Source organism: Sander vitreus, chromosome 11 (genome assembly GCF_031162955.1).
Source record: "Sander vitreus isolate 19-12246 chromosome 11, sanVit1, whole genome shotgun sequence".
NCBI lineage: Eukaryota > Metazoa > Chordata > Actinopteri > Perciformes > Percidae > Sander > Sander vitreus.
In genome coordinates this window covers 13,474,542-13,498,576 of record NC_135865.1, presented here as the reverse complement: position 1 = coordinate 13,498,576, position 24,035 = coordinate 13,474,542, and the positions used below count along the sequence as shown (strand labels likewise).

The window sequence follows — 24,035 nt, the reverse complement described above, 5'->3', positions numbered from 1 at the left end:
AACACATCTTAATATAATGCAATGTTACTCACTGAGGGGAATGTATCTGCTGAATAGAAACCATTCATTCATTACCATGGCAGGTAGTTAAAAATGCAGGTAAAATGTGAAATCCTAGTTAAAACACACTATTCTGCAGTTGAACACTCTTCACTTGCAAATGACAAAAAGGCTTTTAGCTTCTCAATTAGAGCAGCAACTAACTATTATTTTTGTTGTGGATTAATCTGTGGATTATTTTCTCGATTAATTGTTTGGTTATAAAATGTCAGGAAAATTATGAAAAATGTTTTTCAAAGCCCAAGATGACAAACTCAAATGTCTTGTTTTGTCCACAAGTCAACGTTTCTCAGTTTACTGTCATAGACAGGAGGAATAAATAAACTAGAAAATATTCACATATTAGAAGCTGGAAGCTTTTCTTTTATAAAAAAATTACTCAAACCGATGAATCGATTATCAAAATATCAGATCAGTTTGTTTGCGGGCTCATGAAGTTGATTTTCATTTAGTAACGATAGCCCAAAGTAGGCCTGGCGTTTGACCTTTTAACCCCCGACGCCCCACTCATCACAGATAACCACTCAGCGCCCCCTGATGTGACGGGGCTGTCGGAACGCTCCTCGCTTCATGCGGAGCGGCCCCAGGTGGCCTCGGTGCGAGGCGTTTCCCGGGGCTACATCCATCACACCAGCGTCATGGAGACTGCAGATGGTGAGTTTTTTTTACTCACACACACACACACACACACACACACAGTAACCTCCCTTTCTCCCCTGCTGACTATCCCTCTGTCTTTTCAGTCTGCCTTCAGACTGGCACAAGCTGCTGACTGACCCTCTTGTGTTGCCATAGTAACACTGCAGCTCTCCAACCCCCCAAAAAACACTATGTTTCTTCCTTGATGCTTAATATGTCATTGACACTAATAAAAGTACATTATTTTATAATGATTTATACAGGAATTGATTCACTTGAGTACTAAAAAGGCAAAGAAAATTCTTCTTTCAGTCAGAGTTTTAAACCACATTATCAGAGGTGATTCAGTTCTTGTCATGTTGTTAGTGAATCAGTGCATAAATATAACAGCCACCAAAACATCATACATTTTTCAAACAGCACAGTCAAGTATGCAGTTTCCAGATGGGCCATCACAGATATTGACAATTGGATTCTGTGCAGTGTAGAGATGGGTAACCAGTGAAATCAAACCAAGAGGATGTGTCATTACGATGCATAAAATACAAATTAAATGAACTGGGTTTTTTTTCTGGTATTAAGTGAACTTGTTTCATGCATGTAAGATTTTACAGTGTACACACCAAGTTTTATTGTCTTCAGAGAGTTGCCATGGATGACTATCATAGATGCCATAGATGAGCAGTCCCTAAAAGCACCACCAATGTTTCCTGTCACCCTTCCATCTTCAATCATTCAACATCAGAGCTGAAATGCTACTTTAAATCAATGTCCAATGTATTTAATAAGCTAGCAGCCAGAAAACTGGAACACTGCTTCAGCAGAGCTATTACCTTCCTGCCATCCATCATCTGTCATTAGGAATGTGTGTGTTGTCTGGGTTTTCACTGCTAATAAATGCTAAACCAGCCCACCTTGCTGACACATAAAAGGGAAGGGAGTTTTAAAAAGATGTAAACAGTGTCATTTTTGTCCCTTCTGTCTTCTGTTTAGTGTTCAAGATGTTTCAAACCCACGCTGCCTATGCAAGTTTTTGCACCCAAGTCATTAAAAAATGACAAAAATAGCTTAAATAGCTAGAAATCCTATCTTTGTTGTTATGGTACCACAACAACAGTCTGTGTCTTAGTGCTTTATAAGCCTACTCTCACCTACGTTTGGCTGCTGGTAGATTTCTCTATCACATTAACACGTTCACATTTCACACGGAAAAAGTTAGCAGGAGTGTTTCATTGACATCCTGATGTGTCTCTCCTCCAGGCTGTGAGTGGAGAAGTGAAGGATCCCTCAGTTTAATGGATGGTATTTATAACTGTTCTTCCAACTCTATGACAGTCTTTTATGTGTGCACTCTGCTGCGTGAGCATTTGTGTTTGTGTGTGTTGCTGCCTTTGCCTCCACTGTCAGGTCGAGCACTTGTCCAAACTGTATTTTCCAAAAGTATATGCAAAGCTACAGTGAATTTGATTCCTGTGTGTGTTTGTGTGTGTGTGTGTGTGTGTGTGTGTGTGTGTGTGTGTGTGTGTGTGTATAGCTGAGTGTGTTGCCAAAGGCTTTAGCGCAGATGTCTTACCTATATGCTCTTCAAACTGATTATGTTAAAGCACAATCTTTTCCATGACAGGTGTAACAATTAATTTGAGGTTGTGAATAATTAGCATGTTGACATACTGGTTTCTGCGCTCACACTGAGACACTAGGACTTGTCAGTCTATGTTTCTCACTATACTCTGTGACACAAGCCTGTTAGCCTGTAGCCACACAGTGGTTTCTTTGATGGCAGCTGTCTAGCACTGTTGCCATTTTAATAACAACACATAGTTGGGTGTAGAAAACAGGCCACACAGTAACTTTGGTTCCATCTGGACTCGGATAGTGACGCTGTATGTGTTGATGGAGCATGCATACTGTCATGCATTTTTCTCAACAAATATCATGAAAAAGCCAAAACCAACAATTAATCCTATTAAGAAGTATTGTCTGTGTATCCAAAGTCTGATATAGCTTATTCTTCTGTGCCATAGACTTCAATTAGTTGTACAAAAATACAACAATTATGATAAAAATTTGCACCGTAGTTTATTTTGAGTCAATTTATCGTACAAACTCACAAGAGCACCAAATGTTTATTGATCCGTGGCTAAAAAAAGTCCACAACAAATGCTCCTCTGTTTTGAGTAGCGTTTGATTAAAAACTACAATGCCCAGCTGCTTCAGGAAATTACTTACTTAAAATTAAACTATGTATTGTAAACTGTTTTGAATAGTTTTTTTTGGCTTCAGTAGGAACAAAGGAGCTTGGGGCTTAGAGCCACAGACAGGGTAAGGAAGTCAAAAATATTTGGAGCCGGACTAACACAGAACTAACACATTGTTGGTTTTGGTCTTTCCATGGGATTCATTAACAATAAGAAAAATGTAGGATAGCCAGCCTTGCTCATTGTCTAGCAAACTACCATCTTTGTTATGGTCTTAGCTTGTTGGTAAATACAATTGTGTTTATTTTATATACATATTACTGCAAACACCTGGTGTGCCATTTCCCCCTAAAATTAAACAACAGCCAGTGTTTGCTCCATAAATGTAATGCTGTGGGTGGATACATTATGAAATCATGAAAATGGTAATTATAGTCATCGTCACAGGTGGGTCCTGGTTGGCTGTGATATAAAGATGACGCTTGAGCGCATGGGGTTCAGGGCCCTAAGATGTTTTCTTATGTGTCTGGGGTTTTCTAATTGGCCCATCAGGTGAAGAGCTGACCCCTACACATCAACTCCCAGTGCATCTGTCCCTACATTAGGGAGGCAGAGTCTGTCTGAGGCAGGCTTATTATAGTAAGATAGATCAGGCAAGCTGGGTGCAGCTGTGGCCTTCGTCTCCTGTGGCTGTCTGGAATGTCTGCCACAGACCACTCCTCCCAAACTAAGTACGAATTCATATGGGGGAAATGATGTCCGATGATGATTATAGTCTGCACATCCATGTCTCAAATGTGAGGGAAATCTAACTGGACACCTCCCCTCTTCTCTCATTTTGAGTCTGTTGTTTCTCTCCTGTCCTGCTTTAAGTATTGCTTTCTTCTTCTGGTTCAGCAATTTTAACATACAAATTAGATGACTTGTATATATTTTGACTTTGCTGGGCATATGGTTGGTTTTAGCCTCCCACAATTATCAGTTTTGCCGAGCGTATGTGAAATAGACACATTTTGAGACACCTCATGAATTACTTACTGTAGGGAGGCCATCTTTGTTGCTAGGCAGCAGGCGAGGAGGCTCCTCATTTTCTGATTTATAGCCTGTGAGGTTTGTCGGTGATTCTACAGTATCTGGACTGAAAGACTGTAACCTTCGACCTCTCCTGTGAGCTCGAGGTTCACTGTTTTGTTGTCTTGCTGCAATGTGAGCTGGTTATCCTCTATCGCATTAGAGCACCACACTGACCTTTTCTCTTTTCTTTTCTTATCTCGCCTCCTCTCATCCATTCCTTTATTTCATCCATCTTTCAATCAATTTGTCTACATATGTCTTTTCTATCTACATATACCCTTTTCTTTTCATCCCCTCCAATCTCATTGTGAAGGTGTACCAGTCAACAGTCGCGTCTCCTCCAAAATCCAGCAGCTGCTCAACACTCTGAAGAGACCAAAGCGACCGCCATTACGAGAGTTCTTTGTGGACGACTTTGAGGAGCTTTTGGATGGTAAGATGGCCTGAAAGTAATTACATTGCTTCTATTAAATCAATAAATCATGAAAAAAAAGCATCCGTCTTTCTGTGGTGTGACCAGCATATCAATCCGACACTTCAGCAGTTAAAGGATGTATTTGATATAACCACTCCTGCTTCTTTGAGTGTGACAGCCACATCCACTTCAAGATGTTGTCTAATTTCTTTGTAGCTTTCAGTGGAGTTTTCAGCTTCAGTATTGGTTATTTAATTTAATTATTGTTGCAGCCGAGATAAAAATGTCTATTGACCTCACCACGTCTCACAAATAAACAGTCAAGGTACACTTTTAGATCACGGGTTGTTATCTTTTGGTGGAGCTGAGACCACCAGGTGTGCTAAGGGAGTGGTTAGGGAATACACACACACACACACACACATACACACACACACACACACACACACACACACACACACACACACACACACACACACACACACACACACACACACCAGTGGACCAGCCCTCTCTAACCATTTCCTCCATTTTAACCAGCCCATCGTGGGTTTTGGGTGGTACTCTGCCAAGCTGAATAAATACTGTGAAAATGAATACGCAAGAGGAATAGTAATACATCAGCAGGTCATTGTAAAGCCTCCCTGAGTCTGGCACAGAAGCTGTGGCATGGCAAGCCCCGATGGTCTGCTTGGTGCGAGCAGAAAAACACACAGAGCTGAAATGGCAGCAGGCTTAACACTATCTGTTCCTGATGAAGGTGTTTTATTTGGCGGCGGACATCTTGCCAGCTTCAGGAGAGTGTGAGGGGAGAATAGTGATAGAGAGTCAAGTCAAGTCAACCCAAAGAGCGAGTAGTGTGCATGGAGGAAGGGAAAGTCAAGGATAAAAGGAGCTACGGCATATTGAAAGGCACAGGTTTCTCTTTGTTTCTTAGCTCACATTTAATCCTGTAGTTTTTCCTCTTCCATCACTCCCATCGTCAGTGTCTTTCAATCCCGACACTCCTATTATTACCTTGCCATATTTTAAAAGAGTTAATTAATTAAATTTACCATTCCTTTGTAATTCACAGCCAAAAACATACATTGAACCACACTCACACTGATGCCCCATTCTTTTCCCCATTTAGTCCAGCAGATAGATCCCAACCAGCCAAAGCCAGAAGGCCAGCACACAAGTCCCTTGGAAGGAGAGCCTCTTGGGGTGGTCAACAACTGGCCTCCCTCCTTGCCAGCAGCCTTACAACGATGGGGCACCACTCAGCCCAAAAGCCCCTGTCTGACGGCACTCGACAATGCTGGCAAGCCTGTCTACACACTCACCTATGGTAGGTATCAACCTGTGAATGATTGGCTCAGAATTTAGAAAAACAATATCAACTCCTGTCATCCATTCTTTGTGGGTTTTCTCTTTGCAAATAATGGACAAGGAAGTGCCTGCATCTTGTCTCTAGATACCTTATTTTGTAATACTGTAATACTGTCATACTGTAATACTGTTATTTTAAGCTATTTTGTGTGTTTGCATATTGATTTATGGGTCTGGGGTTGTTAAAAGTAAAGTATTTACACTGTATCTTTACCTCTGTAGGTAAACTATGGACCCGTAGTCAGAAACTGGCATACACTCTTCTTAACAAGCTGAGCACCAGAAATGAGCCTTTGCTCATGCCCGGAGACAGAGTAAGTCATGAGATAAAATGAGAGTGTCCAATGGTCAGTTGTATATAACAGTTCTTGTTGCATTTCAAGCATTTGGCTGAGGCTCCTAATACAATATTCAGCATGTGCAAGACTGCATTTCTCTGAACATTAAACACAATTTCAAGTGTTGAAAATGAAATGGGTTGAAATAACCCAGCTAAGAAGCTTACACTGAGATCATATTATAATCCCCTCAGCCTACTTGAAATATTGATATTTCTGATTGCTCCCTTACAGAAGGCTGCATCTCAGTGCTCAATTTTTAACCAATAAGTTCTCATGTTTGTGTTATGTCTTTACAAATATAATATCACGTCATTACTTGAGGGAGGAAGCAAATGTTTGGTTTCAGATCTTGTCCATGATAGTTGCTACACACCATGCCCCTTGCCTTCTATTCTTTAACTTAAAGCAGGAACTGCATAACATTGTACCGTAACATATCGTGTCTGTGCTACACCTGTAGGTTGCACTTGTTTTCCCCAACAACGATCCAGTGATGTTCATGGTGGCCTTCTACGGCTGTCTCCTGGCAGAGCTGGTACCTGTGCCTATCGAAGTGCCGCTTACCAGAAAGGTAAAGGCAAATACAATCTCCTGGGAATGTGTGGACATTTTTAATATGTGTGATTCTACATAGACAGTGAAGAGCAGGAGTGACCCCTGCTGGACATTTGACCTATAAATGAGACCCTTAAAAGTTGTGCACAGTTGTTTAAATGTAGATATTTACAATTTATTCCAATATCCCAGAATATCTGTTTGAGCCAAAGAACATCTTGCTTCTTGGTAATGCGTTGCATGATTACATCCCCAGCCGCAGCATTGTCTTTCAAATGTTCTAATTACAGAGTATTATGATGCATCGCAGTTTCCAGCACATCTACCAACCAAATTCATCCACATCCGTTACACAGGCTAAATATTAATGCCTGTTCTTGTTTGCCCTTCATAAGCATGCTGTTGGATGACGCTGTGCTGTAATTAATGAGATTTGAGTGAGATGAAATTATGTGTAATTCCAGTTAAAATATTAGATCACAGGCCAACTATTATTGGGAGTCAGAAACTCATTAGCTCACTCTGTCGACTCACATTTTTCCTCTCTCTTTCAAGCCTTCTTTATTTTTCTATCCCCTTTTTCATCCTCTTTTTGTTTTTGCTCCCACCCAGTATCTCACATTTCCACCCTCTTTTCTGCACAGCATGGTTTGCTCAGCACGAGTCTAGCTGTAAGCTAATTTGCACAGCCAATCAAATATGAGTGAGTGTGTGTCAGATCTTGAGCTCCATTCCTGCTATGATTGGGCTTTGATGCTCAGTGGTATAGTTTTTAATAGTGATTAGCCATCACTCTGCTTTCTAACCTGCTGCTTCTTTGATGTAAGATGCTCTAAGGTTTCTTCTTAAGTCATCGTCCTTCTTTCTCTCTGTTAGAATCCCCAAATTCTCTCAGAGCGTCTTTCCACAAAGCTTTCATGTTCTGAATTCCTAATAGTTGATTGTGACAGACACTGTTTGCCAAAGTTTTTGCCAGTATGAACTTCAGTTTTTCATCCTCTTTGGTCCCCCAGGATGCAGGAAGTCAACAGATTGGCTTTCTGTTGGGCAGCTGTGGTGTCACATTGGCACTAACCACTGATGCTTGTCAGAAAGGCTTGCCCAAAGCACAAACGGGGGAGGTAGCCACTTTCAAAGGTACAGTTTTATTTTCATTTTGACTGTCTGTTGGTATAGTTACATTCGGTTTGAACTAACTTAATGTCTCCGTCTCTGCAGGCTGGCCGCGGTTGCTGTGGTTTGTGACAGATGGAAAACATGTTGTGAAGCCTCCGAAAGACTGGCATCCTCCAATACGGGAAGCCAGTAATGCCATAGCCTACATAGAGGTAAGTGTAGTTTAATTGATGTTACCAATAAAGCACACATTGATTGATAATATTTTGTAGCTACTATTCATTAGGTACTCTTCTTTTTCATATCATCAATGCCTTTTTTTTTAATGGAACTGTTCCAATGTTTCTAACATCCAGTATAAAACCAGCAAGGAGGGCAGCACCATGGGGATCACAGTGTCCCATTCAGCCATGCTGGCTCACTGTCACGCCCTTACACAGGCCTGCGGCTACACTGAAGGTGAGGAGGACACTATGCATATTTAATTTTGCTCTGTGGAGAAAGGCATTCAGTTGGTGGCGGTAGCATATGCTAAAGAAAGCGATCGAGCGATGGACTTAACCAGATTTAGTAATGATAAAAATGTAGGAATATGCAAACGAAAAGCATACATTGGGCTTGACCTTTTGGAATTGCTGTGTTGTTTTCTTATTATTTATACTGCAGGTTAGATAATGCAGAGCACATTCATAAATAAAAAAACAACCTATTTTATAATTGATGATATTATAGAATTTCCCCTTCATGTTGCTCACAGATCCTATCAGAGTGTAATTACAGTCTAGTTTGATAAATGCAGCTGCTCAGCTGGTTGTGTTTCTTTCTGAGAATGTAAGGCTGGGCACCTTCTCTCCTTAAGTGTCCCGGTTTTGCCCTAAATAACACCTAACTGCACCAGCAGCCTCGAGAAAACTCTCCAGGTCTGTTTCTGAAACTTAGTTTGGGGCGTCACTGAACTAATAATGTTACAGTACTGTTCTCATCATTACAGAGCTTGTTTTTTGTTCAATCAGATGATGTGTGATTGCTCTAGTGAAGAATAGGAATGTCAGATTAAATGTCTCATTTTTTTGATTTGCAGCTGAGACCATAACCAACGTCCTGGACTTCAAGAGAGAAGCAGGATTATGGCATGGTGTTCTTACTGTGAGTGGCATTGAACCATCTGGCAAAGCTAATAGGAGGGTTATTAGAAATAGAATAGATCCATGCTCAGTTTGCTGATAAAATTGATTCTGATTTATATGACTGACTTCTTTCCTATGAGGACTTTATCAATATGTAAACGCATTCAAACTAATGAGCTCCTGATGTGCAAAAGCATCTTTTCTCATAATATTCTGTGACTTCTAACACATACCTAACCCAGCTCTGGTTTCAAACATGCCGTGGAATTTATATACAGCCCATGTATCACCTGCTTGTCCACGTTTAAATTCCTAAAATGACCCAACCAGATACGGTAACTTCTGACATATTTTGTTGCTCATGCGATGCTCGTCTGTTTTCATGGCAGAGTGTCATGAATCGGATGCACGTGATTAGCATTCCTTACTCCCTGATGAAAGTCAACCCCCTCTCCTGGATACAGAAGGTGCACACATACAAAGGTGAGGGTCAATTGTCACTTTTCTCCGTTACTCCGCTTGCTGCATCTCAGCCCTATGAAGAGGGCGTTAATACAGGATAAACAAATCTAATTTTATCTTATTGTAGGATAAACCCATTTTTTTTTTGTTATTCAGTATGGAAATGTATTATTTATTTATTATAGTGCATTGTATCATACTTACAAAGTGGCACACATATATGCATACAGTACAGGTTATTCACAATAAAGTAAAGTTCTAAGTAATAAATACTTAGAGAAAAATGCTTTGGTAGCTTGCTTGATGGTGAAATGCTAGTTTACCCAACATTTTGTTATTGTTTTTAGTGTCTGTAAGCCTGAATAAGACCAAGTTTTACTTCCAGAGGGAGTGTGTTTCTCATAACCGTTTTGATTCTCACTGCACGTTTGACAGCGGAGGATAGATTAAAGCAATAGTTTGTTGGACTTGATTGATTTCTAGTTCAGTGTATTAGCCTGGTGGAGGTCGAGGATGGGAGGCCTGCTGCCCTGCTGCCCTGCAAAAATACATCTCCTTTCTGGTCTGAGCTTTGCTTAGTCACCTGTTGGCAACTGAGTCAGACAGTGCTGCTATTTGCTGTCAGATTTTGTTATTTGTGATTGGCTGTCAAGCTGAATGACAGAGGTGTTGATTGGGTGATTCTATTGTGAGCCTGTCTCTTTTGTCTTTGTGTCCCTTTGCACAGCGCGGGTTGCAGTGGTGAAGTCGAGGGACATGCACTGGTCTCTGTTGGCCCAGAGAGACCAGAGAGACATCAGCCTGAGCTCGCTGCGCATGCTCATCGTAGCCGACGGAGCTAACCCTTGTGAGTCCACCTGCAGATTCTCATTCAATAAAATAACCTTTATAATCACCCTGAAGCCACAAGAGATTATCATTGATTTGTTGTTTGTGTTTGGTTTGACTGGATGTGTGTGTGTGTGTGTGTGTGTGTGTGTGTGTGTGTGTGTGTGTGTGTGTGTGTGTGTGTGTGTGTGTGTGTGTGTGTGTTATCACAGGGTCGATATCCTCCTGCGACGCCTTCCTTAACGTGTTTCAGGCACGTGGGCTGCGACCTGAGGTGATCTGTCCATGTGCCAGCTCTTCAGAAGCCATGACTGTCGCCATCCGCAGGTGAGCTGCCTTTACTGCACCCTATAGGAACAAAAGCAACGTGTCACCACTTTGCCTTACTGTGCTATTAAATCACACTGCGTTTGCAACATTAGCTGGATTCTGCAGCAAGAGGAGGGAGATTTGTGCTTCTTTAACACGGAGAGGAAGTATAGGATGTCTCAGCTTTTTGCTGATCACGGGGCTTAGTCATGGAGAAGGATTAGGGTGACAGACAGACTAAAAACACATGGCTAGACTTATATAAATAAGTGAAATACTTAAGTACTTAATACGTGAAAGTCTAAAAATGTAATGGATCCAGAGTCTTTATCTCACAGATTCACATGGTCGTCAATATTCCATCAAAACCATATGCTTTCTTTTTTAAGGTGTCAGTACTGTTGCAATAAAGATGTACTAAGGCAATGGATGGCTCAGTCTTCTGTTTAAAAAAAACGGTATTTGATGAACAAAGATAGAACTGGAATCATTTGTTTGATTTTTCTCTGCCATAAAAGGCAAGGGAAATGAAGAGGAATGAGTGACAGATGTATTGAGCAAGTCTTTCCATGTGTTTCGCTGTGTTCACTAATAACGAGTGTAACTGCAATAATGTCTATGTCCTGCAGACCTCCAGAAATGGGTGTTCCTCCTCCTGGGAAGGCGGTGCTGTCTATGGGTGGGCTGAGCCACAGTGTGATCCGTGTGGACACAGAGGAGAAACTCTCCGTCCTCACAGTGCAGGATGTGGGACAGGTCATGCCTGGAGGTACAGTACACTGCACTGCGTATTCATATTTTTGCTGCCGTTAATGAGTATAATGCTTAAGATGAAAAACATTTTTTTTATAATGACAGCACTGTATGTCCCCAGAGAATGGAGGTGATCAGATAAGATTTTGTAGGATATAAATGGAAAGAAAAACTACCTATGTAAATGTTGACATTTAAAAATGTAGCAATAATGCTTTTACTATCTTATTTAATGGCATCTTAAGCATCTGTTGATGTGTATCTGCTGATTTTGAGTTGTCAAGGTGTTTATGACAAAACATTAGGCAGCTCAAAGGCCTCTTCATATAACATTTGTTAATTACAAAACACCTTGCTGACAATTATAAAAATGTAATTTTGCTGAAATAAACTTGAACTAATAATGAACATTTCCTTATTGAAAGATTTTCACTTTTTCCTCAGAAGTTAAGAAATAAGTAATTCAACAGAAATCTATGGACCAATTTAGACATCTACTTTAAATGATATTTTATTATGTCCCACCCTGCTGTCATCATTATGTGTCTCCAGCTCTGGTTTGTGTGGTGCGGGTGGAGGGGACACCCTATCTCTGTCAGACAGACGAGGTTGGAGAGATCTGCGTCAACTCAGGTAGCACGGGTGTAGCTTACTACGGCCTCCCGGGCATGACCAAGAACATCTTCGAGGTTAGTGACTTATTTCTGGAACTGTTTAAATGAATCCAGAGTGCAAATGCTTACGTGTACTTTCTCATGTATGAGTTATTTCAAGAAGAGGCATTGGACATTTGTACTTCATCCACAAATGTGTGTTTTTAACAGTGTTGTTTCTACTTGCAGACCATTCCAGTAACATCATCTGGGATTCCCGTCAGCGACAGACCATTTACCAGGACCTCACTGCTGGGCTTTGTGGGCCCCGTAAGTTCCACCTCATTAATAGGAAGTTTTGATGTCTTATAGTATTAAGATAGCCCTGTTTCAAACATGGTTGTTTGTAGTTTTGGCAGCACATGCTACCTTAGGACATATCTGCTTAAACCTCAAATATACTTCAATTGTCTTAAATCATCAATCTGTGACATTCAGTGTCATATCTTTTTTATATTTTCTCAGCGTGCCCCTGGTACAGAGTTAGTTTAATCAAATCACAAACACTAGCCTTTAGGAGTATCTAGCCATGCAAATAGTTTAAGTTGTATGTTTGAGATATACAATGTGCATCTGAGGCTTTTGCTGGGACCTCAATACAATGGAGGAAAATGGAAGTTCATTTCAGCTAAAAAATAATTTCTACAAAGAAATTCAACTTCAGTGTCTTTCCAGAAACAACATCCCAGTTACTCTGGATAATTCACAGACCTCTCTGTTCTGCAGTAGTGCAGTTCCAATGAAAACTGTCCACTGTGAGGGCTGATTACTTAGAAACCTTAAGTTGTTTGTTTAGACGAACAGCTGTCATTGTTTTTTACACTTTTATCAGCAAGGAGAGAATCATATTTTATACAGCTGATTATTATTAGTATTAGATTGGGGTAAATGTCAAGATCTACCCATCTAACAGTACCGTATGTGCTTTGTGTTTCCCACCAGGACAGCCTTGTGTTTGTTGTGGGGAAGATGGATGGGCTGATGGTGGTCAGTGGGCGGAGACACAATGCAGATGATGTGGTTGCCACAGCACTGGCAGTGGAGCCCATGAAGTTTGTGTACAGGGGGAGGTAAAAGAAAAACTCTGCACTGCTCTACATATCTCTCATATAGAGAGTATGTCTAATCTGCACTGGATTCTAACTCTCCACTGACAGTTTGATTGGATGAGTACAATCCAGCTGTAACAGTGTTTTTTATGTTGTGTGTTCCAGGATAGCAGTGTTTTCTTTGTCTGTGCTGCATGATGAGAGGATCGTTGTTGTGGCAGAGCAGAGGCCAGACGCCTCCGAGGAAGACAGCTTCCAGTGGATGAGCCGCGTCCTTCAGGTGCTCACTGTGCTCTGTCTTTTTCACATCTTATCACCTAGTCACAGCTAACTGAAGGACTATACTAGTGGGTCTGCATGTTTTATTTTAGTAAGTGCAAATTGGGTATACTTAGTTAATAATACTCCTTGCTTACTGTTTTCTACAGCATGCCATAAGGGTTTAGATTGATTTTCCACTTTGAAGGAGATCATTATTGGTTATCATGTCAGTTCCATATAAAATCCAATTTGCAGAACCTTTAAACTTGCTTTAAATAATTAATACAGTAAATCTTTTTTTTTTTTTTCATCTTGAATGTTAAAGATTCCTTGAATGCATTAAGAATACACAACCACTGTTATGGTCCCTTTAAGCCCCAGTCACAGCTGAAGAAATCTATTTAGAAGTCTATTTTTTCCTTGATTTGAATTATTTTCTAATCGACACGTGCATATAAACAAGATTAATATTAAAACAAGAATAACTGCCAGTGAAAACATCCCTTATGGTGTTTAGTGAAACTAAAACTGGACTGTGAAAAACACAAAGCTCCAGTTTTGTTTTGTTTTTATATTAACATTGAAACACTTTCCTCTGATTTATTTGACAGTTTGGTGATCTCCAGTTCTCTGTTTTTGCATGTGTTACTTGTCTGTTTCCAGGCCATAGACAGCATCCACCAGGTTGGGGTGTACTGCCTGGCTCTGGTGCCTGCCAACACACTTCCCAAGGCTCCCCTGGGCGGCATTCATATATCTGAGACCAAACAGCGCTTCCTGGAGGGCGCCTTGCACCCTTGCAACGTCCTCATGTGCCCTCACACATGTGTCACCAACCTGCCCAAGCCAAGACAAAAACAGCCAGGTAGACCAACAGATGTCCATGCATGGATCTGGTTTAAAAACAAACTTAGCATGAAGACTCTGATATGAATGTAAGATCTAACTTCACTGAATGTGGTTGTGCTGGACAGAGGTCGGTCCTGCTTCTATGATAGTGGGCAACCTGGTGGCAGGCAAGAGGATAGCACAGGCCTGTGGGAGAGACGTGGCACAGCTAGAGGACAATGACCAGGCACGTAAGGTAGATAGTCGTCCTCATTTCACCCACTCATCACCTGCACACATACGCTGCAGACACAGGTAAGGATCTCTACTGGAGGGAGTGGAATCTGAAATACATACAGCTGACGGAGATGATGGACATGGTTTTGACTCCCTGCTGTCTGAGCTGTCTGTATTAACACAGGTGTTGTGTAATTCAGATTCAGCTTCCATCATGTATTGCATCCATCACTCTTAAGTTTCACATATATTGTACCCTACCACCTTGTGCCACCATGCTCCATTAATTCTTCATTGTTTGTGTAGCGATTCATCACTGTCTCAGTTTGTGTCTGTCTTTTTTGTGCGTTACTCTCATGTCTCTGTAGTTAAACTTGTGTGTGTCTCTCTCTCCTATAGTTCCTGTACATACAGGATGTGCTGCAATGGAGAGCTCAGGCCACTCCAGACCACCCTCTGTTCCTCGTTCTCAATGCTAAGGTATTGCCTTTTCGTCATAGTATATATAATTTAGTTTTGCCATGGCAATATTTATTCATATGTAGTTAATTTCCTGTAAATTCAGTTGAGAAACTGTTTATAGATCCAACAATTAGCTTATTCTGCCTATATTGGCTAATTCAGTTAATTTAATAACTGATAAATTATGGTACTTCCTGCACTGATGCAACAAAAAAAAAAGTATTGGTTTGCAATATGGGCCTAATACAACAGGAGATATTAAAATGAAAGCTTGATAGAACGCTCTAACGGTTGATGAATCTAAGGACGATGAAGCCTGGCCATTTTCTTGACCTTACAACTTTGATACCTGTTAAATAAAGTGTAGCATAGCGTTGTAAATGAATGTAACGTGTGTTCTTATCTTTTGCTTCTCAGGGCACAGTGGCTAGTACAGCCTCCTGTCTGCAGCTGCACAAACGGGCAGAGCGGGTGGCTACAGCACTGATGGGTCGCCTCAACACTGGAGACCACGTGGCACTCGTCTACCCACCAGGTAAGAGGTGCTACCATGCTACTTGCCCTTTCAGATCTGTTCTTTAGTGTCACAGCTGGTTCTTCACTATCTCTGTCTTCACTTTTTTAAGTCTGTCTGTTAATCATAATCACACACCAGAAGAGACTCAATAAAGTTCTTAATATTATTGAGTATAAACATTTATGTGCAGGAATCGACCTGATTGCTACCTTCTACGGCTGCCTGTATGCTGGCTGTGTGCCAGTCACTGTCAGACCCCCGCATCCCCAGAACCTGGCGACCACCCTGCCCACCGTTAAGATGATTGTTGAGGTAACAGAGTCCGCTGACCTGCATCAAAATGCTAATTGAATCCCTCTCTGCACAGTTATTACAATCATTAAACCTGGTGAATGTATGTTTTTTTATATAAATAAACTAAATTATATACAAAGTCAGCTCTGCTCTGTGCAAGGGTGAAAATTGTGTGAATAATTAATATAATATATATGTAGTAATACTGTAGTATCTGTGTGTTAAAGGTCAGTAAGTCGGTGTGTATCCTGACCACTCAAGCAATAATGAAGCTCCTGAAATCCAAAGAGGCTGCTGCTGCTGTGGACACCAAGAGCTGGCCCATGGTGCTGGACACAGGTGAATTATACACACATACCCAACACACTTTATGTTCTCATGTTGCCATCAAAGAATATATAGTTTTTAAGTAAAAGGACATGGTCTGGGATTTCTATACCTGCTTTAAAAACTGTTGTACTATTCCTCCTCTCCCTCTGTTCATCCTCCAGATGACCTCCCCAGGAAGAAGAGTCCCCAGATGTACAAGCCCCCGACCCCAGAGATGTTAGCTTACCTGGACTTCAGCGTGTCCACAACAGGCATCTTAGCAGGAGTCAAAGTATGTTGAATGTTGAAGGACTCACATGATCCATCTGGGTTCTTAATTAGGGTGTGGCTGTCATGTCAGGATGCTACCAGTCTTTCAGATAGAGATCATAATTAAGAAAAACGACATGGTTGCTGTCATTCCAAGCTAACAAAATATCTGGTAAACCTCGGCACATTTAAGTCCACAGTTTGTGGCTGTAGTTTATCCAAAGAGTGGTTTGTTTTACTGGCTAACAGTACAATTTCGTTCTGAGCAAGCAACCATCCACACACTGCCAAGGTGTCTGTCATTGAAATAATGGATCCCTAAAAGCTCAAGGAGTTGTTTTTAAGTTAAATTGTACACTAGGATCCAGTTTTGATGCATCAATCTTGTCTCCGTGTGTACCATTATCTCTAGATGTCTCACGCTGCCACCAGTGCCTTGTGTCGCTCCATCAAACTGCAGTGTGAGCTCTACCCTTCCCGGCAGATTGCCATCTGTCTTGACCCCTACTGCGGCCTGGGCTTCGCTCTCTGGTGCCTGTGCAGGTAAACCAGCAGCTCTGAACAAATGAATAACAGTAAAATTGTCAGTGTTAAAGTGCCTGTGCTAGTAGAATAAACATTGAGTTATTTTCTGGCTGAGCCTTATTTCTGGCATGTATGTTTCTGGTTACAGTGTGTACTCAGGCCACCAGTCGATCCTGGTTCCCCCTCTGGAGCTGGAGAGCAACGCGTCTCTGTGGCTTGCGGCAGTCAGCCAGTACAAAGTGCGCGTCACCTTCTGCTCGTATTCAGTCATGGAGATGTGCACCAAGGGCTTGGGTTCACAGACCGAGGCACTGCGGGTCAGTTTGTCTCTTCAGGTGTTGAGTGGTGTCACTGGGGAAGCAACAAACTGCAGCTTTTTCTTCCACTAAATTTAAGGGTTTTGTTCAACGACTCCTTTTCCCTGCGGTGCTGCTGCTACAGCACTGTGATTATTGAGACAAAGTCAGGGTCCTCGGGGGTGAGCTACTTCACTCTGTATCTGCGTGCTGATTGCTGTCAGCAGCACTTGAGACTGGGATTTTTTTTACAAATCATGTCTGTGGTTTAATGAGTAGAATCTATCTAATAAAACAGTTCTATTTATATGAAAATACAACCATTACATTTATCTTGTCTGCTCCTAGTTTACGTGCAGCCACAGTCGTCTTTGCAAATTGAGAAAGAATGTTTGCAAATTGAGAAAGAATGTTACGTTATTACTTTCACTGCAGTGTTTTCACACAATTTCCACTTAATTTATTTTATAGTTTTTACTGATCCAACTCTTCTTTTTTCTATCTCCAGTTGCGAAATGTGAACCTGTCTTGCGTGCGTACGTGCATGGTGGTAGCAGAGGAGAGGCCCCGCATAGCACTCACTCAGTCCTTCTCAAAGATCTTTAAGGACTTGGGGCTTTCATCACGTGCCGTCAGCACAACCTTCGGCTGTAGGGTGAATGTGGCGATATGTTTGCAGGTAAGCAGGAGGAGGGTTGGAGAGGGCCAGATGTCATGGTGGTCAATGTTTTAGGGGCAAAACTAGCAGTGGCTCTATGCAACAATTCAAATAAACATCCAACAAATCCGTGCAACATTGGCAGAACTTTAAAAGACTGAATGTTGATGATGATGCAAGTGGCTTATTATAAAATAGGAAACTTTTTTTTTTTTTACCAACTAATTTGAAGTGAAGGGAAATGTATAATGCTTTATATTTTTTATATATATAAATATATATACGTTTTTTGAATGATGGGAAAAACACCATTCACTAAGTTCCCTTCTCAGTCTGACTGGCCCTTCGACTTTTTTTGTTTTGTTTCTCCCTATCCCGGGTGATTTTGTGTGTGTGTGTGTGTGTGTGTGTGTGTGTGTGTGTGTGTGTGTGTGTGTGTGCATGTGTATCCACGTATAAAATACATATATATCTTTATTTATCTGTCCTGCCCTGTCCCGTCAGCCCAACAGGTTAGGGAAACTGGCTGAGCAGGTAACTGTAGGATAAAAGTTGTTGTTTGCTCATTGGGCTGCCGCTGGGTCTGTGTGTGTGTGTGTGTGTGTGTGTGTGTGTGTGTCTGTGTGTGTGTCTGTGTCTGTGTGTGTGTGTGTGTGTGTGTGTGTGTGTGTGTGCGCGTGTGCTCACACGCACCTGTGTCTGTGTGTTCATGTGCAGGTTTGTTTACTTGCATGATTTCTGAATGTGCTTAACCTTAATTCACAGATTTTTTTTCTCCTGGTTTTCTTTTTCTCTGACAAGCTTCAGCTTTACTTTACCGCTATTCATTTTCTCTCAACCATTGCTTAATGATAGGTTATATGTGATGTGCTACTACATTAAACCATGAGCTAGCAGCATGAACTCTGCCGTGATTAAGTTAATTTGGGAATGCCATATCAAACCTTATGATCATTATTCCACAATGTGTTTTTGTTTGTTTTTTACCAGTGAAAAGACGGTTAATCGTTTTTGACAATCTCAATATTTCAACATTTTACCACACATAGTGTTTGTGTAGTGGATAGAATGATTATTTACTTATTTATATAATGAATATTCTGTTGTTCTGTTGCCTTTTCTTCCATACTAGTAGCCATTTATGAGAGAAGTTATTTTATCCCTTTATTTGTTTTCCCCTTTAAATTGCTGATATTTCACTTTAGAATGAAACTCCTCATTAACAAATACTACACACAGTTTTGACTTTTCAGTTGTATTGGAGTCTGATCATGTTGATCAGGGTCATAAAAGGAAGGAATGCTTGATTGATGCATTTTTAATCTAGGCTAAGGCCTATCAGACTGCTGTCTTTGGATTTATGACAAAGACTAATCTCTGGATTGAGTCTCGTTGATGTTCAGCCCGCTCTGTGTTTGGCTTTGACCTCACAGATGACTGTACAGCGAAACGATGCTAGCTTGTGCTCTGGCTACACACTGGCAAAGGAGTGATGGAAACCATAATGCATTGTGACTAGTCTTACAGCAGTAATGATGACAAATCCCAAAGCAGAAGGAATCAATATGTGACAACCAGAATCATAACTTGAGAAATAGCTCAATTAGAATTCAGGTGCATTGCAGACCTATAGACATTTAATCAAAACAAATGGTGCTCATTTAGTGCACATTTTCTGACATTGTGTGCCTTTTTGTCACATAAGATAAACATTTGAAGGAAATAAACTACAGTTCATTTATATTTTTTAGTTGTCCTCTAATAACTGGCACTGTAGCGTTTCCCAACCATGCTACACGTGTATGAAAACAAACTGACAGCATTAGAGCAGGTGAATTTAACTGTGTGGGTACAATGTCTGTAGCTACATGGTTGTTTTGCCAAAGTCCTAACAATTGTAGCCTGGCTGGTTGGCTTCTGGCTGCCCCCCCCCCTGCTTTGTCAACAGTTGTATCATAAGCAGCTTCCACCTCCACTCAGGCAACATGCAGCATTAATGTCAGGGCTGTAACAGTTACATGATCCACTCATGTCCCACTCTGCTTGTTTTTTCTCCAGGGCACAGCCGGACCAGACCCTACTACTGTTTATGTGGACATGAGAGCTCTACGACATGATAGGTAGGGGGCGCCACTGCAGCTAACTGGACTGACCACGGACAACAAGAGTTTCCTTTGAGAGTGTTCAGACAATCTGATGCATTTTGTAAATATAATGTGTCATTGTGGTTTTCTTCTTTCAGTTCAGTCTTCTTGAACTTTGAATAAATAACCACTAAATAGATTTGTAGGAACCAGACACTGAGGCGCAGACGAACAAAACTCTATTTCTTAAGTACAAAGTGTTTTAATCTTCAGATTTAGCATAATACAGATCAGATGCAGACACATAATAATTAATTCTACACAATTTTTTTTAACCTTTCACGCTACGCTCCTCCTAGTCAGATGGGATGTTCCTGATTGGTCCAGTAATCAAATCACAGAAAGTGTCTGGTTGGCTTTGAATATTTAACACACAGTTATGAATAACTCAGTTTTCTTCAACAAATGCTAGTACATAATTTTCTAGCATATGAATACATCAAATATTAAAAATGAACCTTTTTGACTGTTTTTCGCACTTATTTTTCTACATGTTGACAAATTTAATAAAAATGGACATATACAATTGCTCACTTTGCCCTTTTATTTCTTTAGGGTTCGCCTGGTAGAGAGAGGGTCACCACACAGCTTGCCACTGATGGAGTCTGGGAAGGTACGTCATCACGTTAAACACTACAAACAACTGTGACCCTACACTGCAAAAAGGTTGCTCCTTTTCTAAAGCTTTGGGATATCAATATGGGTCTGTGTGCTGTTGTAGATCCTTCCAGGAGTGAAGGTGATCATTGCCAATACAGAAACTAAAGGACCCTTGGGAGACTCCCATCTAGGAGAGGTAAGTCCCAGCGTCATCTTTGTTTTTCACTTGTTTCACCCTCACCTGTTCCACCTGGTTTTGACCTACAATCAGTGCACTAACATGCACTTACGTTATAAAATTACAGTCGGCTTTCTGCAGTTAAGTGATCTCTTAAACCTCATACAAACATGAAACAACTCATTTCTGTAATCCGAGTAAGAGATTTAGAACAACCTGCTAGATTTCTCAGGGAGAGAGATTACACAAACTGGTTATTTTCAAAGCAGAAAAGGAACAACACAAACAACAGTTGCAATCATTTGTATTTGTAATTGTATTGCCAATGAAGACCAGTCAATAAATGTATTCTCTTTTTATATAAATGTTGGACAATGACACACTAGATCCATAACTTGATAGAGCGCCAGATGTGTGTGATCATTTGTGTAACTGTCATTTCTCTGTGTGTAATAGGTCTGGGTGAGCAGTCCTCACAATGCCACAGGCTACTACACAGTTTACGGTGAGGAGGCGCTGCATGCTGACCACTTCAACACCAAGCTCAGCTTCGGCGACACCCAGACTGTCTGGGCGAGGACGGGCTACCTGGGCTTCCTGCGGCGCACGGACCTGACTGATGCCAGTGGAGGTGAGAATCACAAGTGCTCGCACTAACTCACAGTTACTACATTGCGTTTAGTGTAAGCTGGACTCGTACTTAGATTTTTGTCACCACAGAAAACTAAAGATATTTTCTACCCCCTGCTTTTCTCTCCAACGTCACCTCAAAACTATATCAGAGCGCCATGACGCCCTCTATGTAGTGGGCTCCCTTGATGAGACTCTGGAGCTGAGGGGAATGAGGTATCACCCAATTGACATCGAGACCTCTGTTATCCGTTCTCACAAGAGCATAGCTGAATGGTGAGAAATTTACATCAGTTATTAGATCACTACTTTATTGCTATTTAGTTTGAATGATCCATTATGTAGTCACGTTTACCCATGTTATATTCAAAATAAAGTTTAGCAACATAAATTCTGACTTCTAACTTCTCTCATGCCCTTTTTTGCTTTTCCCCTTCTACTGTCTTTCCCTTATGCTCATCTCCTTTCCTCCTCCTTTCATCTTTTCTTTGCATTTGTCTCTCCTTTCTTTTCTTCCTTCCCTCCATGCGTTCACCACTCCCTCCTCCCTCCCTCCAGTGCGGTGTTCACTTGGACCAACCTGCTGGTGGTGGTTGTGGAGCTGGAGGGCTCGGAGCAGGAGGCCCTGGACCTGGTGGCCCTGGTCACCAACGTGGTGCTGGAGGAGCACTACCTCATCGTAGGGGTGGTGGTGGTGGTCGACCCCGGCGTCATCCCCATCAACTCCAGAGGGGAGAAGCAACGCATGCACCTCAGAGACGGATTCCTGGCCGACCAGCTGGACCCCATATATGTGGCTTACAACATGTGAGCGCTCCCCTCCACATGGTTTATCACACAACAGGGGGCAGCAGGATAGTCAATGTGAGGCTCGTAATTGTAGCAGGCCCGGGGTCAGTGTTGCTTCCGTTGAAATAAAGCGAGCTCTTCTTTCAGCTCACAGAGGGGAAATATGAAAGAAACATGGATGCAAAACTTCACAGCAAAATGGAGAGAAAATTCCAAGAGAAATCAAATCGACACAAACCTCATGTCTGTTTCTCCCTGGGATATCTTGCCTCAACAAATAATCTTTTAAAGGTGTTTTGGTTTAGTTGAAGAGAATTTTTTATGTATGATAGAGCGTCTGGCTACTTAAACCCAGGACACCCAATAGCAGTACAGCAGGTGGTTAAGGTAAAATACTACACTGTCCCATTAACATAATTTACTTTGTCACTCTCCAATATCATGAATGTTAGTTGTGTTTGCCATACACTTGTGCCATAGAACAGGACTGACGCCAGTACCCCAACCCTGGTTCAAACTAGCGCTAATATGTTTTGTGTTCACAGAGCCTCCTGTGCAGTTGCAGATCTGACCTGCTTTTCATAAAAGATTGTCTATCCCACCTACATTTTCACTACATCTGTAGGAGCAGCTCTCCTGATAAGACTGCACCCTAATGTGAACACTGATTTTCGTGTTCCAACTCAGTTCAGATCAGGTTATTGCATCAACAAAGAAGCACATAGCAGTGGTGTCGGAGGGGCAGTTAGTGTTATTCGTTTCTCAGTCCAGCAGTAGTCCTTTTAGTTTGTGGTGTCAGTAACAGAACGCATAGAAAATAGAAATAGATTTTGTGTGACTCAATCTCATTCTTTTCTAAATCTAAAATGTGTAATATAGTTATTTTATCTGAACAAAATGCAATAGGAGTGACGTGAAAGCTGTTGCTTTGAATGACTGCAGAAAGTAAGTGCCGATCATTCGAAGTCATGAGATGGCGAGGAATATAATGGTTGCTTACTATTGGCAACGTGCCAAATAATTATATGAATTAAGCCTTAAGTGTTTGCCTGTTCCTATCCCAGCTCCTGTTTAACTCAATTTTGTGACGTTTATCAGCTGTTGGATAGGGAGGGAATATGCAGAGGGAGGTTAGGTATGGTTAATCCTGCTCTTATTGCACCCAATCTTTCATCTTTTTGGCTAAGATGAATATACTTGATCATAACATCAGCCATTACAAACACACTCTTACTCCAATAATATTTTATTGTCTGTCCCTATTGTCAGTTGTGTTGAATGTGTGTTTTAAAGCAAAAGACTGGAAGAAATTGCAGTTGGTATGGTTTTGATGCAGAATGTCATAGCCTCGTTTTGAGTGCCATTAAGTTGAATGCGAGTTGAACAATGTTGTGAGTTGCATGTACTGTATGAAGGCAAGTGTCTAATATGCTCGTAACACCTTGACCTCCCACCTTATTACATTGACTTTGTAAAGATGCACTTCACTGTATGTTGCTTCTTTTTTCTATGTGTGCATCCCTTCAGAAACAGGCTCCAGCCTGCTGTAAGTATGTACAGGTTTGGTGTAAATTATTAAAAGGTAGAGGAGACAAAATGAAGCATAACACAAAGACTGAATCTGGTATATATGTGAACTTCTCCCCCACAAACAAAGATTATTTGAAATATATTCTCATGTGTGGACATTGGGAAGAGACATGAAAAGCCTTCTAAACATTTTATAATATGAAAGAACAGTGGGAACTGGCCACTTCCAGGATGAGACGAAGCACACTCCGAGCAAATGGAGAAGACGGTTATGTTCTGGTGACAGCTGAGATCCTCCAGAGCAAACTTTTGTTGTTAACATAATGGAAAGATACATTTGTCTGATATATGGTTAGTTGTCATTATTTTCATAACATGATTTCTTAATGAATAAAAAAGTGCTTTTAACTTGAAATGTTTGTCTTCTCTGGCAACTGAACATTCAGGTGTCCTGTCCAATAACAATATTCAAAGTCCGGGGCGCCCTGTTAGCTCACCTGGTAGAGCGTGCGCCCCATGTACTAAGGTTCAGTCCTTACAGCAGCGGCCCAGGGTTC

At 41.2% G+C, this 24,035-nt stretch overlaps 1 protein-coding gene across 6 annotated transcripts in view; it reads left to right on the top strand.

Moving 5' to 3' along the window:
- dip2a (disco-interacting protein 2 homolog A) overlaps positions 1–23,893 on the top strand; it is an 84,811-nt gene extending 60,918 nt beyond the window's left edge. For 2 of the 6 annotated variants that reach the window (XM_078261709.1, XM_078261704.1), the window contains 34 exons: positions 577–714; positions 1,960–2,001; positions 4,285–4,404; positions 5,519–5,716; positions 5,980–6,071; positions 6,559–6,669; positions 7,667–7,790; positions 7,872–7,981; positions 8,126–8,228; positions 8,851–8,915; positions 9,286–9,379; positions 10,086–10,205; positions 10,399–10,513; positions 11,125–11,264; positions 11,801–11,937; positions 12,091–12,171; positions 12,844–12,971; positions 13,116–13,230; positions 13,875–14,076; positions 14,186–14,295; positions 14,676–14,756; positions 15,156–15,273; positions 15,446–15,567; positions 15,777–15,888; positions 16,041–16,150; positions 16,541–16,671; positions 16,802–16,970; positions 17,458–17,628; positions 19,666–19,727; positions 20,307–20,364; positions 20,473–20,547; positions 20,986–21,160; positions 21,312–21,435; positions 21,718–23,893. In XM_078261709.1, the coding sequence (XP_078117835.1) occupies positions 577–714; positions 1,960–2,001; positions 4,285–4,404; positions 5,519–5,716; positions 5,980–6,071; positions 6,559–6,669; positions 7,667–7,790; positions 7,872–7,981; positions 8,126–8,228; positions 8,851–8,915; positions 9,286–9,379; positions 10,086–10,205; positions 10,399–10,513; positions 11,125–11,264; positions 11,801–11,937; positions 12,091–12,171; positions 12,844–12,971; positions 13,116–13,230; positions 13,875–14,076; positions 14,186–14,295; positions 14,676–14,756; positions 15,156–15,273; positions 15,446–15,567; positions 15,777–15,888; positions 16,041–16,150; positions 16,541–16,671; positions 16,802–16,970; positions 17,458–17,628; positions 19,666–19,727; positions 20,307–20,364; positions 20,473–20,547; positions 20,986–21,160; positions 21,312–21,435; positions 21,718–21,970 (4,106 nt within the window). In that variant the 3' untranslated portion in view covers positions 21,971–23,893. The remainder of the gene's footprint in view (positions 1–576; positions 715–1,959; positions 2,002–4,284; positions 4,405–5,518; positions 5,717–5,979; positions 6,072–6,558; positions 6,670–7,666; positions 7,791–7,871; positions 7,982–8,125; positions 8,229–8,850; positions 8,916–9,285; positions 9,380–10,085; positions 10,206–10,398; positions 10,514–11,124; positions 11,265–11,800; positions 11,938–12,090; positions 12,172–12,843; positions 12,972–13,115; positions 13,231–13,874; positions 14,077–14,185; positions 14,296–14,675; positions 14,757–15,155; positions 15,274–15,445; positions 15,568–15,776; positions 15,889–16,040; positions 16,151–16,540; positions 16,672–16,801; positions 16,971–17,457; positions 17,629–19,665; positions 19,728–20,306; positions 20,365–20,472; positions 20,548–20,985; positions 21,161–21,311; positions 21,436–21,717) is intronic. The other 4 variants (XM_078261705.1, XM_078261707.1, XM_078261706.1 and 1 more) reach the window with 4 other exon arrangements.
- The last annotated feature ends 142 nt before the right edge of the window (positions 23,894–24,035 follow it).